This window comes from Crocodylus porosus, unplaced genomic scaffold (assembly GCF_001723895.1).
Source record: "Crocodylus porosus isolate Cpor-Errol unplaced genomic scaffold, CroPor_comp1, whole genome shotgun sequence".
Taxonomy (NCBI): domain Eukaryota; kingdom Metazoa; phylum Chordata; order Crocodylia; family Crocodylidae; genus Crocodylus; species Crocodylus porosus.
The window spans coordinates 112,759,506-112,771,720 of NW_017728947.1; the positions used below are offsets into that span (position 1 = coordinate 112,759,506).

Below are 12,215 nucleotides of genomic sequence, written 5' to 3' on the forward strand. Positions count from 1 at the left end.
AGTTTGTTGCCTTTTTCCCTTCATAACAATGGAAATTAAGAATATACTTTTACTAAAATGATTTTAAAGAGTAAACAGCTAGTAAATGTTTTCAGAGAATGATTCAATTATAAATGGAATTAAAACAAAGAACAAGCATGGCATTACTAAGGTGAATACAATTTAATAAGAAATTTCTGACATGCGAGTGACTGATTTCAGCTTTTTAAGTTTATGGGGAGGCATTTAAATGCTATTGAATCACAAATACATATCTGAATTACCAGTTGATGAAATCGTGGTTGTCTGAAGAGCATTCATCTACAATTTCTTCTGCTGATTGGTTTTCCTAAAATTGCTCACGAGCTCCCAGTTCTGTTCAGCGCTACATTGCTTTTTCAATGTTTCAGTTATTTTGGATTACATTTCCCCTCCAATCCCTCCATATCAGTTAGATTCTACAGCAGCACCCAGATGACTCGATCCAATCCAGCAGACTGCTATAGTAAAAATATTTAGCCTACAATTGTGAGAGGCACCTTTTTGAAAGGATATAGCTAAAACTAAATACAAACTCCCACTGACAGTGAATTGCCTTCTGAAATATAACAATAATTTTATTTTAAGAAACTATTTGTTGTGGGAGGGGGTGTTGTAAGCATCCAAGCATCTTATTTTTGGCTTCTGGTCTGTGGTTGTCTTTATTCAACTAAGTATGTCTCTTGTAGGCTTTCCCACCAGTTCAGTCCCCATCAGCTTGTATGGGAAATACAGGCTAATGGCTTGTTTTATTTTTGCCAGCAGTGCCTTGCCATACAGATCAGTAGCAGATAAAATGTAAGTGCATATGTAGTATGCCAGAGTCCTCTGCAATTTTTATTAATTGTGAATTAAAAGCAAAATATTTTTGGGCCACTGTCAAACTTCAACTCACTGTTCCTTTCCTCCTCCAAGTCATTAAGTTACCCAGACCTTCAGGAACCTCATTAAAAATGTGCAAGGCATATCAGACTGGTTGGAAGGCTGTGAGTCATCATGAGTTTTTTCCTCCTGCTCCTCCAGGAAAAGGAGTCCTGCTCTCTGAATTAGAAGGATTGCTTCATTCAAAGCCACTAGCAGTGTGATAGATAAGAAAGGGGGAGGATTATTGTAGAAACACCATATCCTGTAATCAGCATGGATAACCAGAACATTAATGCTTCCTTGTTTTTTTTTTTTAATCTAGTCTCTGAAACATTGGCCTACACTTAAGCAGAAATGTTATTAATGTACAATGATGCAGCTAGAAAGATGTCCTTCTCCAAGCAGATATTTCACTTAGCTTATCTTTTTTAGCGGGTACTAGTTGACACGCTGTGAGATGAGACAGTAACACTGCACTTAATTTAGGACTGGTACTCTAATCCAATGTGGCAATGAGAAGAGCAGTCTATAAAACTACTCTGTGTGTGTGTGTGTGTGCGCGCGCGCACGCACACCTATATTCTCTTCTACCCACCCCATACACTCTGCTCCTCCTCTTCCAGCCAAAAAAAGCAGTAGTCAAGCCTGTGCAAGTTTTGCAATTAACTGCAGTTTTCTTGTGGTCCTAGATTTCAATACAATTAGGTCAAAAGTTTCTAGAATATGCTAAATCATGTCTTAAGTGAGTTAGCCTTCACAATAATGTTATTTATCATAGAGAAGTATGGCTGGAAGGGGCCTATAGAGGTCATCTAGTCCAAGCTGCGACCTGAGGCAGGATCATCCCTATCCAAACCATCCCATACAAACCATAATCTAAACTCTACATTTGCCAGACTTAAATGAATTAAAGCAGAAGGGAAAGAGGAATTTTATAGTACTTGGTGTAATTATGGACTTTCCATGAGCTCTCATTTCTTTTATTGGTTAAAACTAAAAATAGTGCCAAGGTAAACTTAACATTTATAATATACTGTTTATAAATAACCAACCTTGTTAGCAAAAAAGGAATGAGGTATTTTCTTAGGGGGACTGGTTTGCAGTTAGCTCTGCTGATGAATGTTAAGATGTTGAAAGCTTTGTGCGTTTGTTTTGTTTCCCTTGGACAGGTGCATTCCTTGCAAAGGAGCCCGGTTCCCTCCCACGCTCCCACGTCCTGCTGTAGCGATTTTATCCTTTAAACTTCCTTACTGTCAGATTACAACAGAAAAAGGACAGATGGAGGTATGTGGACTTAGCATCATTCTAATTTGTTGATAATCCTACATGTTCCTAATGGACAGGTGGCTGCCCCACTGTCACAAACACTAGAGAGGCCAGCTGCTGAGTACTCCAAAAAACTGAACTCTTCCCTTGGTCCTTAGGTCAAGGTTGAGGTGCATTGGCAGGACAGCACAGGGAGTATTCTATTTTGTACTCCACCCTGCCCTTCCCTATGCAGAGAGTCTTACAACAAGGCTGTCAATCACATTTTTCAGGAACTCTTATAAAATATTTAGCCCTGTAAGCTATTTAAGGAACATTCTGTAAGGAAGTGGCGTAGAGTCCTTGGTAACTTCAGGCCGTGGAGTTCTTTCAGGTTCAGTGGTTTTCACAACCTTATTGTTGAAATAGGTTTATGAATCCAGAAAAATAAGAGCTGATAGTCCATATAAAATTATACATAAAGAAATGCTATCTCCCTTTGACCAGTCAAATCTAATCTTTGCCTGTGTTTTGTAAATGATTAACATCTTGAGCCCCTTGTGTAAACCTTTCAAAGTGTCCAACTTCTTAGCTAGTGTTGAGCAGGTAATTTTGGAAAATCATGCCCTCTCAATGTACCTTGTTAAGTGCTTCAACTTACTAGTCACCCTGCCAGTAACTGACCAGCAGATTTAACGGATCTTATACAACCAAAACTAATTGAAGGAAGATGTAGGAGCAAAGCATTCTTTAATATCTGGAAAAAGAGCTCACGGTTCTGTTCTGGTTTAAACCACATTTAATCCTGTTGGCTCCAATTGGGATTCATAGGGAGAAAATCAGCATTCCATTTTAACCTCTGCCTCAGGCATATGGCAATCTGCCTACAGACAGAAGCTTATAAATCAGCAGTAAATGCCTTTTGTGAACTATTCAACAGTTTTCCTCCATTCTTCAACGGTGCTGATTGGATGTGGGGTCTTGTTCTTTGCCTTGTTCTTGCCACACAGTGAAAGAACTGTGGAGAGTTGTTAATTTGGCTTGAGGAGGTTTCATACTGAGGACTGGGTACAGTAAGAGTGGGCTGGTTTAAACACAGATTATTCTGTCTGGATTCTACCAGGTTAGTAGCGTTGCAAACCACGAACATTTTGGCCAGCGTGCATACTAGCGCTGTGCTAAACTATTTCACTTAGACTGCCATCTGGTTATCTATCCTTGGAGATTTTTGGAAGGGTGCCAGCATACTATAGGGCAGTAGGAAGAGGATGATTTGAACTATTTCCTGCTGAATCATTTTGCGTTGTACACTCTGGCACTAAACTTATGTGGATTAGACAGTTTAAATTAAAGCATATTAAATTAAGATGAAAGCAAGTCAAATAAACGCTAAGTTTGGAAAGCATATACGCTCTTTCAAGTGCTCTTTGGCATGTAGATGTGGCCTGTTTTACAAGCATGAAACAGTTCTTATAATGGCATATTTCTGTTCCCTAGACAGTCTAAAGACAAACATTAATACAATGGTAAAGGAACATTAGAGAATGAATTGATGCAAGGTGGTGGGAAAGTGTGAAGCATCTTTTCTCCTCTGATTTTGCTATGCTTTTTCTTTCTCTTGTTAAGGAACAATTTTGGCGCTCTGCAGTGTTTCACAACCATTTGGATTATTTATCAAAACATGGATATGAATATGATGAAAATGCTAAAAATCAGGCAGCAAAAGAACAGCAGGAGCTGCTAATGAAATTGTTTGCTGTAAGTAAAAATTGAAAGGCAAGAATTAAATGTAATTGTTGTGCATTCATTTTTAGTAGATGGTATTTCATGTCAGCTTAAGTTTTATGTATGGAAAACTGCTTTGTCTCTTTCTTCCCTTGATATTAGGAGCTTGGGTCTTATCTCCAATCATCCACCTACAAGTGTAGTTTGTGGTCTAACTAGTCCTTCTCAATGATGGAGAAGAAATATCTCACCAAGAATGATGCTTTTTTGTGATACATTTTAGTATTGCTATAAATCCCTGCTGAAAAAATCTAGTACCAGATACTGTAGGGTCAGAATTAAATTTTCTTGTGAGTGCTACGTAGACAACTTGCACATGGACCATCACCACCCAACTTGCACATGGACCATCCCTACCCAAATTGGGCCAGGGGTTGGTGATTTGACTTACATTTGTAGTCTGACTACAATAGGTAGCAGTAATCAAGAGGCAAGAGAATAGGATCTACTGTATCCTGTCTTGGTCAGGCCAGTGCTATTAAAATGTTCACCAGCATGATCATTAAATTGGCAGTATTTTTTAATAAATGAAAGTTTTAATTATTGCCAAAGGACTTGCACACCCACACATGCTTACTATTAAATAATTATTTTATAATTCCAGTTGATATATTTTAAGCTCATTTCTATTTTCTAAAATAATCTGAGTGTGTTTCAGAAATTAGTAGCAATTTCAGAATAATTGCGTGTGCAATTGGACCACATCACTTCTCTACTTAGTCATAAATTGGGGGGGGCAACCTATGGCAAACATGCCGAAAGTAGTTCTGTGTGCATGTGGCCTATTAAAGAAAGGACAGAGAGCACAGCAGCAGAAAGCAGAGCATCAGATCAGGCAGAGGGAGGACAGGACAGGGAGCAGAAAGCAGAGCAGCAGATTGGATAAGGGAAAGAGATCTGAGTGGCATTCAAGGAGGATGCAAGGCTAATTTGTGTCCTGCCTGCCAAAAATGTTGGCCCCCACTCTTGTAAATGTTGGTTTTATTTTAACACCTTCATCTGTAATATGGTATTGGATGAAAGGTTTGTGTGGCCTATGTGGGAAACTGTGCATGTCAAGTTACTGCTCTTATGAATGACCAGCACCTGTAAGCAAAGCTGTGCTGCTCAGGAGGTACTGGGCTGGGGATGGTTGCTGCTGTGCCATCACGAAGGGCTCTGTTTGGACCACTCTAAGTGTTTTCCCTGGAGAGTTCCCCCCTGAAGAGATGTTCTTCTTTTTCATTAGCTTTCTTGTAAACTGGAGCGTGAATTTAGATGTATGGAACTCGCTGGCCTCATGACGCAAAATGTTGTAAACTTAGCTGTCAAGTATGCTTCCCGCTCCCGAAAACTAATATTGGCCCAGCGGCTGAGTGAGTTGGCAGTAGAGAAAGCAACAGAGTTGGCAGCAGCTGAGGAGGAGGAGGAGGAGGAAGATTTCCGAAGCCATCTGAATGCCGGGTAAAAAATATTTTCTACATGCTCGAGGAGCTGCAATATCAGGTTTTTATACTGATCTAGTCAAAATTTTGAGCCTGTCGATATGTTTTTATGGTCGTATGCTATAATTTTTCAGCCTGTTCACTTTTGTATGACAACTGACTCTAATCCTTGCTCTGGCTGTGCTGTGAAAATGGTTCATATAAAAATGGCACCATATCGTTCAATTCCTTCTGGGTATTCATTGTAATGAGGTCACCCTGCAGAGCTAGTACAGCTAGAGAGATTGGGTCTGTTCTTAATCACTTGTTAGCAGAATTTTTGATGATCATATCAGTAATGAGGGTAGTAAGTAAACCCATGGGGAATCGATTAAAACAGCATTCTAGGTCCAGTCTATTCGTGTTGTAATCGTGTTGATGTATTGATGCACGAGCCTCAGAAGACTTCTTGAGCTCCCAGGTTCAGTGTGCTGTATTGGTACTTAGTTTTCCTGCAAAACTGTAAAGAAACACCTAGACGGTGTAGTTTGGTTGTTCATGCCAAACAGACTTGCACTGAGTAACAAAGTGTGATTTTTAGCCCAGTTCGGCTCCTTCAATGCTATAATGAGCATAGAGCTGCCCTTATATGAGCATTACAGTCAAAGCAGATGCTGGTCACAGCATTTGTACCCTTCCTCGGGGAGATTACTAAACAGGACTGCCACACCAAGGAGGTGTAAAGTCGGACCACGCTGCCCTGCCTCCTAACAGTGAGGATGCCGCACGTGGCTGTGGAAGGGACAGGTGCCCCTACTCTAAAGAAACCAGGAAGCATGGTGCCAACCGCGTGGCACCTTCATCCAAATAGCCTTGAATAGTATTTTGACTGGGTTTCCATTGTGTTTATTGGCTCTTTGCTCTATTCCTCTCTCTCCTTTCCATCAGGCTGTAGATTTTATGGCATAGTACATTTGCTCTGTAGCAAGGAGCAGACACATGACCAACTCTCCCAGACTAGCCACTGGTAGTAGACATGGTTATGATGCCAGGCTGCGAGTTGGAGGGTAGCCGGTTTGTTTTCAGCAACGGGCTGACCCAGGAGATGAAGAATAGCAGGGAATACAACACACTACTGGTACAGTATACGCTTACTTCTGACTTCCTGAAGGATCCCCTGGAATGGAGTGACCTCCATCAGTAGAAAGCTGTGCACTTTGTGGGTGCCCCGCTTGTGCTGCATAGCAAAGGCATTTGATTCGGTAGTAAATGTGTCTGTGCGTCTGCATTTGCAGACTCTTCCCTTTGCTCCACTCCGTGCACTCTTCTCCTCCTCTCTCCTGCCCTGTCTGTCCTTTCCCTACTGTTCAGGGCTCCTCTTCCTTCATTTTCCTTGACATTTAGTGTGGCCCTTTTTAGCAACACCCCTTCCCCACGCCCCCCTTAAAAAAATTGTGGAACCAAAGGCATAAACAGACTTTGCCTTTGTACTACCATTAAAAAGTTTCTAGTGACACAGAGGCCAAGCAGACAGATGTCCACACCCTTTCTCATGCCACAAATGCCAGGATTTTGTGCTGCTATTTTGCAGCTAATGGCTGGGGGGGTTTTAAGGCAAGAGAGTGGGCAGCCTGGAGTTACGCATTTCTCCAGCCACCCTGGGCAGACACTCCTGGGGTGTCAGGATCAGACCCCTGAAACACTGGGAGTGCCTGCCTGGGTTCCCCCATTTGGGATTCCCCAGGCACATGTGGACACTCCTTGAGAGTCCAGTGCGGTCCTAGGGCTGGGATTGCCAACATGTGATGGGCAGTCTCAGCCCCAGGACCACACCTGAACTGGCTTTCTCTGTTCACAGAGACATGCCCCAAAGATTCCCTGGGGCGCTTCTCCGCAAGTGGGGAGCACATTGCTCATTGTCCCAACGGGCAGAAAAACAGGTGGTGTGCATTTAGCCCAATGACATCCTGCCACAGTTGATCTGTTTGATTTGGCGACATCTCTTTATACCCTAACGTGCTTACTACCATCACATTGTTCACTCTGCTCTCTGTTCTATGGTTCCCCCCCTCCCTGGGTTTCCCCTGTCAGTTTAGATTGCAAGCATTCGGGATGAAGACAGTCTCCTAATTTGCATTTGGTCCACTGCTTAGCACAATGGGGCGCCATTCTTTTTTAGGCCCGAGACACTACAGTAATAAAGATGATTAATAATAATAATTGGTATTAAATGTTGTCCCTAATCCAGTGACGGAAAAGCTTTCACAGTCTTTCACCACCTGTGGGTATTGTCGTCATAATACAGTGCATCAGGTTTGTAAGCTTATAGGAGGAAGGTTAATTTTGCAACAAGTTCAGGGGCCCATATGTAAATACAGCTGCAGGTTTATCTTTGAATATATGGGTACAAACAGTTGTAGCTCCCTTCTAGGTAGGCTGTTTCATCCACGTCTCTTGTTCATGAATGGAAGCTGTAGTTAATGTTTGTGACCTCAGTCTATCGGAGTTGAATTATAGCTCTTATTGCCAGAGTCATTCGTTGCTGCCAGAGTTTGCCTGGAATAGAGCCACTGTTTACATACACACGTCTTAGTAATCAGCAGAGATGGGAAAGAGAAAGCAGAAAATGTATTTGGTAATTTAATAGGATTTGGTAAAATATCAGATCAAATTTTCAGAGTCCTTCTGCTTAATTTCCAGCTTGAAAATATGCATTCATTTGCCAGCTGTTGTAGGCAGAGAAGTGGCTCGTTCATGTATTTGATGTATTTAAATGGGGAGTATGAAAAGCTTGGTCTGTGTGGTTCCTCCGTGTTCTCTCTTGGTCAGTGTAGTTCTTTGTGTACACGCGTGCTGCCAGGGTAATGTCTCTGCTGCGGCTGGGCCATGCAGCACGTTCCCTTGGAGACCTCAACTTTACACAAAGAATTGGCCCCAAGGTTTGGTTTGCTTGCAAAAGCTCAGCCAGATTTATTTTCTGCGCAGCACCTGTGCCAGTGGTTCTCAACCTTTTTAGACTTGAGGCTCCCCTTGGGAAATGCCAGCTCTCAGTTTTCACTCGTTTATGACTACAGAAAAAATACTAGAGCAGTTCTTCTGTTGCAAAGATCTCAAAGACCCTCGACAGGTCAGAATGTTTTTTCCACTATGGATTCCTGTTTGAAATCTCTGGGTTTATCTTGTGAATTATGTTTGTACATCTAACATCATGTGGCACCCTTGAAAGGGTCTCAAGGCACCCCACGTGTCATGGCACCCTGTTTGAGAATCACTGCTCTACATGCTAATGTTTCCTGTCCAAGGGGTTGCAAGATGTTAGCCCTGGATGGTGGTAAGGCATAGGCATAACCCTTAATTGCTTGTGCCCCCTAAGCCTAATGCATGGTTTAAAGATTTCCAGGCTTCCCCTTGCACATGAAATGAGTAGTTCTGTTTTATATCGGGCATTTACCTTGCAAACATTGACACCTCTACCACATCACCCTATCTTCGGACTTTCTTATCAACGGGTGCCCTTCTAGATTTCTTTGGCACCAGAATTACTGTTTATTCTTAACAATCAATTTTAACACCTTGGCTATCAACTTTACCTCTCTGCCATCTGTCAAGTTTGCTGCCACGGGTACCCTAACAGTACTGAGGTCAGCCTTTATCAGTGCTTTCAGCAAAGCCTCTCCTCTGTGAGTTTGATATGCATTGATCAGTGCTTGTATCACTCATTACTCCAGTGAGGCCTACAGTCTTTAATATTTTTGCAGATATCTTTCCAGGAATTCTCCAGTATTTATCCCTTTCCTGTATTGTTAACACCTTTCTCCACACCTCTAGAGTCATAAAATCATAGAAAATTAGGGCTGGAAGGGACCTTGGGAGGTCACACCTAGTCCAACCCCCTGCTCAAAGCAGGACCAGCACCAACTACATCATCCCAGCCAGGGCTTTGTAGCCAGCTCTTAAACACCTCCAAGGATGGAGAGTCCACAGTCTCTCTGGGTAACCTATTCCAGTGCTTTACTGCCCTCCTAGTGAAAAGGTTTTTCCTAATATCCAACCTCAACTTCCCCTGGCACAACTGGAGACCATGCTCCTTGTTTTGTCATCTGTCACCACTACCAAAATGCTAACAAGGTTCTCGTAGGACAAAACCTCCTCTCTGGCCTAAAAGAGTCAGGCAAAATCATGTTACCTTTCTTTGAGCCTTTGCTTAACCACCTGATTTCTGAGTCATTTGGAGGCCGGTGCTGGCCTTTGCTGTGAATTTCAAGAGAACCCACAGGCATGTGCCGTCGTCTTTGCAGCTGCATGAATACCGCTGGGGGGGGAATGAACGTTGTGTTTTGTTGCACTGAAATGGTTAATGATACCGTAATTATCTACAGCTTTGGTTTGTTTTTTGTCAGTCATTTCACATGTTCATCAAAGGCTCAGTGTAAAATAAAACCCCAGACCTGATTGTTTTCATTTCATGAAATTAATTCAGAAATTTAGTGTACCTTTTCTTTGACCCCTGCTGTGAGTAAACGTTCTGTCCACATTTCTTTAGGAGGAGGGGGGAGTTCTAGGTGCAGCCCCTTCACAGTTATTTTCATTTAGTTACAGCCATTCTGCTACGGAGTGGAGCCAACCTCGAACCAGGATCCTCCAGAATGACCAAGTGGAAGATAGTGAGGAAGGTGACGCAGCTGAGGAGATGGAAGAAATGACAGCAGTGCAGAGACACAGTAAGAAATACTCTGAGGGTGGGCTGGGAAATTAGGGAGATCTTTTAATTTGTTTTATACATGTAATAGGAAATTCTGGAAATTCCCCTGGTAACTTAAGGATTGCTCGAGGACTCCACAGGTTATGCAGTGATTAATGTGTCCAAAGCACTGGGCAAGCTTTAACTTTTATGGCATCAATATGAGGTAAATTAATATCCTCCCCATACGCCATACCCCTCGCCTGCCAGTTGGCACTGCATGGAGCCAGCCAGGAATCACAGGGCCCACACCAGTGCCCCAGGGCCATGGCTGGTGGGGGACCAGGACAGGGTAGCAGGAGTGCGGGGCTCAGACTGGCAGGAGCTCTATGGAGCCAGGTTGGGCTGCACTAGCAGGGAGAGTGGGGAGCCAGCCTGGGCCCTGCACTCCTGCCATCCCACTCTGGGCCCCCAACAGCCCTGCCCCGAGGTACTGATGTGGGCCCCATGCTCCAGCCCAGCTGTTGCTGTGCTCCTGCCCATCCGCTGCTACTCGCCCCCTTCCTGCCACCACTGCCACCACCTTTTCCCCACTTTTCCATCTGCTGCTTCTCCCCATCCCTCCCACATGCCAGCCACTCAGTCACCATGCAGTTCCTGGCTGCATCACTGGGACTGCAGGATGCAGCAGGAGCTGGCATGGCCTGGTCCCAAGGACTGGAGTGATTGCCGGTGGTACTCCCCTCTCCCCCATTCTTAGCTGAGTTGCACTCCCTGAGGGAGGGAGGGTGCAGGAACAGCCCCAGGGTCACCAGGCCAGAAAGTTGGGTGCTGGGGCTGGGGGTAGGGGCTGTGTAGAGCTTGCTGCTGCGGCTGCTGGGTCCTGGCACCCCTAGGTCCTGCCACCGGCTCCCTCTGGGTCCTGCTGTTGCTGACGCCTTGTCATCTTTGACAGGCAGCCAGGAGCAGATAATAATTAATTTTCTAAATTTTTTAGGGGCCCCAAAGGCTGGATAGAATGACCTGATGGGCCGGATCCAGCCCACCGGCTGTATTTTGCCTGCCTCTGGTTTATGCTGTTCTGTTCTGTTTTCTTCCCCTCTGCCAAGCAGGGTTGTACCTCTTTCTATCAGTTAATGAATATTCAGTAGTTTTAATTTTGATCTCCAGTATGGTAGGGTTGCCAGGGAAGAGATACCATATTTACTTGAATAGATGACCCTTATTACAAGATGACCCCCCAATAATTATATTCTATATATGAAAAGATTATAATTTTGTTATTATTTTCCAGGAATAGAACCTAATTATTGGAGGTTTTCCTTGAATTTGTTGCCCTCCCACTGCTACAGCGGGGAAAATAAATCTGGGGAGGGTCAGGTAGTCCCTTTGTTCTCTGCTTTTCCCCCCAACATTTTCCTTTGGCAGCCTCTTCCCCCTCTCCTTACTGTGCGACCCTGCTCTCCCTGAGCACATGGAAGTGAGGAGCAAATTTGAAAACAATAATTTTGAAATGAAACATGGCTGTAGCAATTTGCATATAGTACCCATGGATTTAGTTCACCAGAATTGATGCATGTTACCTTTTTTGGAAACTGCTTCAAGTTTTAGCGCAGGTACTCCATAAGTACATTTTTGAGCAGCACTTTGGCAGGTACTTTTATGTAGTGCAGACTATGCATATTATTCCAAAGCCAAACCTTGTGACTTGCCACATAGTTCATTGGGCTGAGTCAACTGCATTTCAGGGCATAGTGACCCTACAACTGAGCACTGCTCGGTACTGGTATCTACTCCAGATACTCCCAACAAAGGATCCATGTGCTAATTAGCCCCCATTCAAGACTGGAACCTGGTGTTCTTGTCACAAGTCCTGGGATGCTCCAAAAATTAATATGCAGATGAGGTGCAGGGCAGCCTGGTTTGGCTTTACCTCATGGAGGATGGGGCCACACTAATCATATGCACCAGGCTGAGAGAGGGTGTGACAGAGGGATTCTGGGTGAACTGTGTGGGGCCCCATTTGGTGATGTTTTCCAGGCATTTATGGGTGATGAAGAGGCAGGAATAAATGAAAATTGGAAAGAAAGGCATAGTTCAGCTGTGTGTATGAAGAGGGAGTCAAAAGGTATATAGTTTCATAGTAGCTAGAGTCAGAAGGGACCTAGGAAGATCATCTAGTCCGACCCCCTGCCTTGGCAGGAAAGAGCACCGGGGTC

At 43.7% G+C, this 12,215-nt stretch overlaps 1 protein-coding gene across 2 annotated transcripts in view; it reads left to right on the forward strand.

Moving 5' to 3' along the window:
• The window catches only part of WDHD1 (WD repeat and HMG-box DNA binding protein 1), a 47,384-nt gene that overhangs the window by 23,155 nt on the left and 12,014 nt on the right, over nucleotides 1-12,215 (forward strand). For both annotated transcript variants that reach the window (XM_019550976.1, XM_019550977.1), the window contains exons 17-20: nucleotides 2,052-2,166; nucleotides 3,754-3,885; nucleotides 5,141-5,355; nucleotides 9,909-10,036. In XM_019550976.1, coding sequence (XP_019406521.1) covers nucleotides 2,052-2,166; nucleotides 3,754-3,885; nucleotides 5,141-5,355; nucleotides 9,909-10,036 — 590 coding nt within the window. The remainder of the gene's footprint in view (nucleotides 1-2,051; nucleotides 2,167-3,753; nucleotides 3,886-5,140; nucleotides 5,356-9,908; nucleotides 10,037-12,215) is intronic.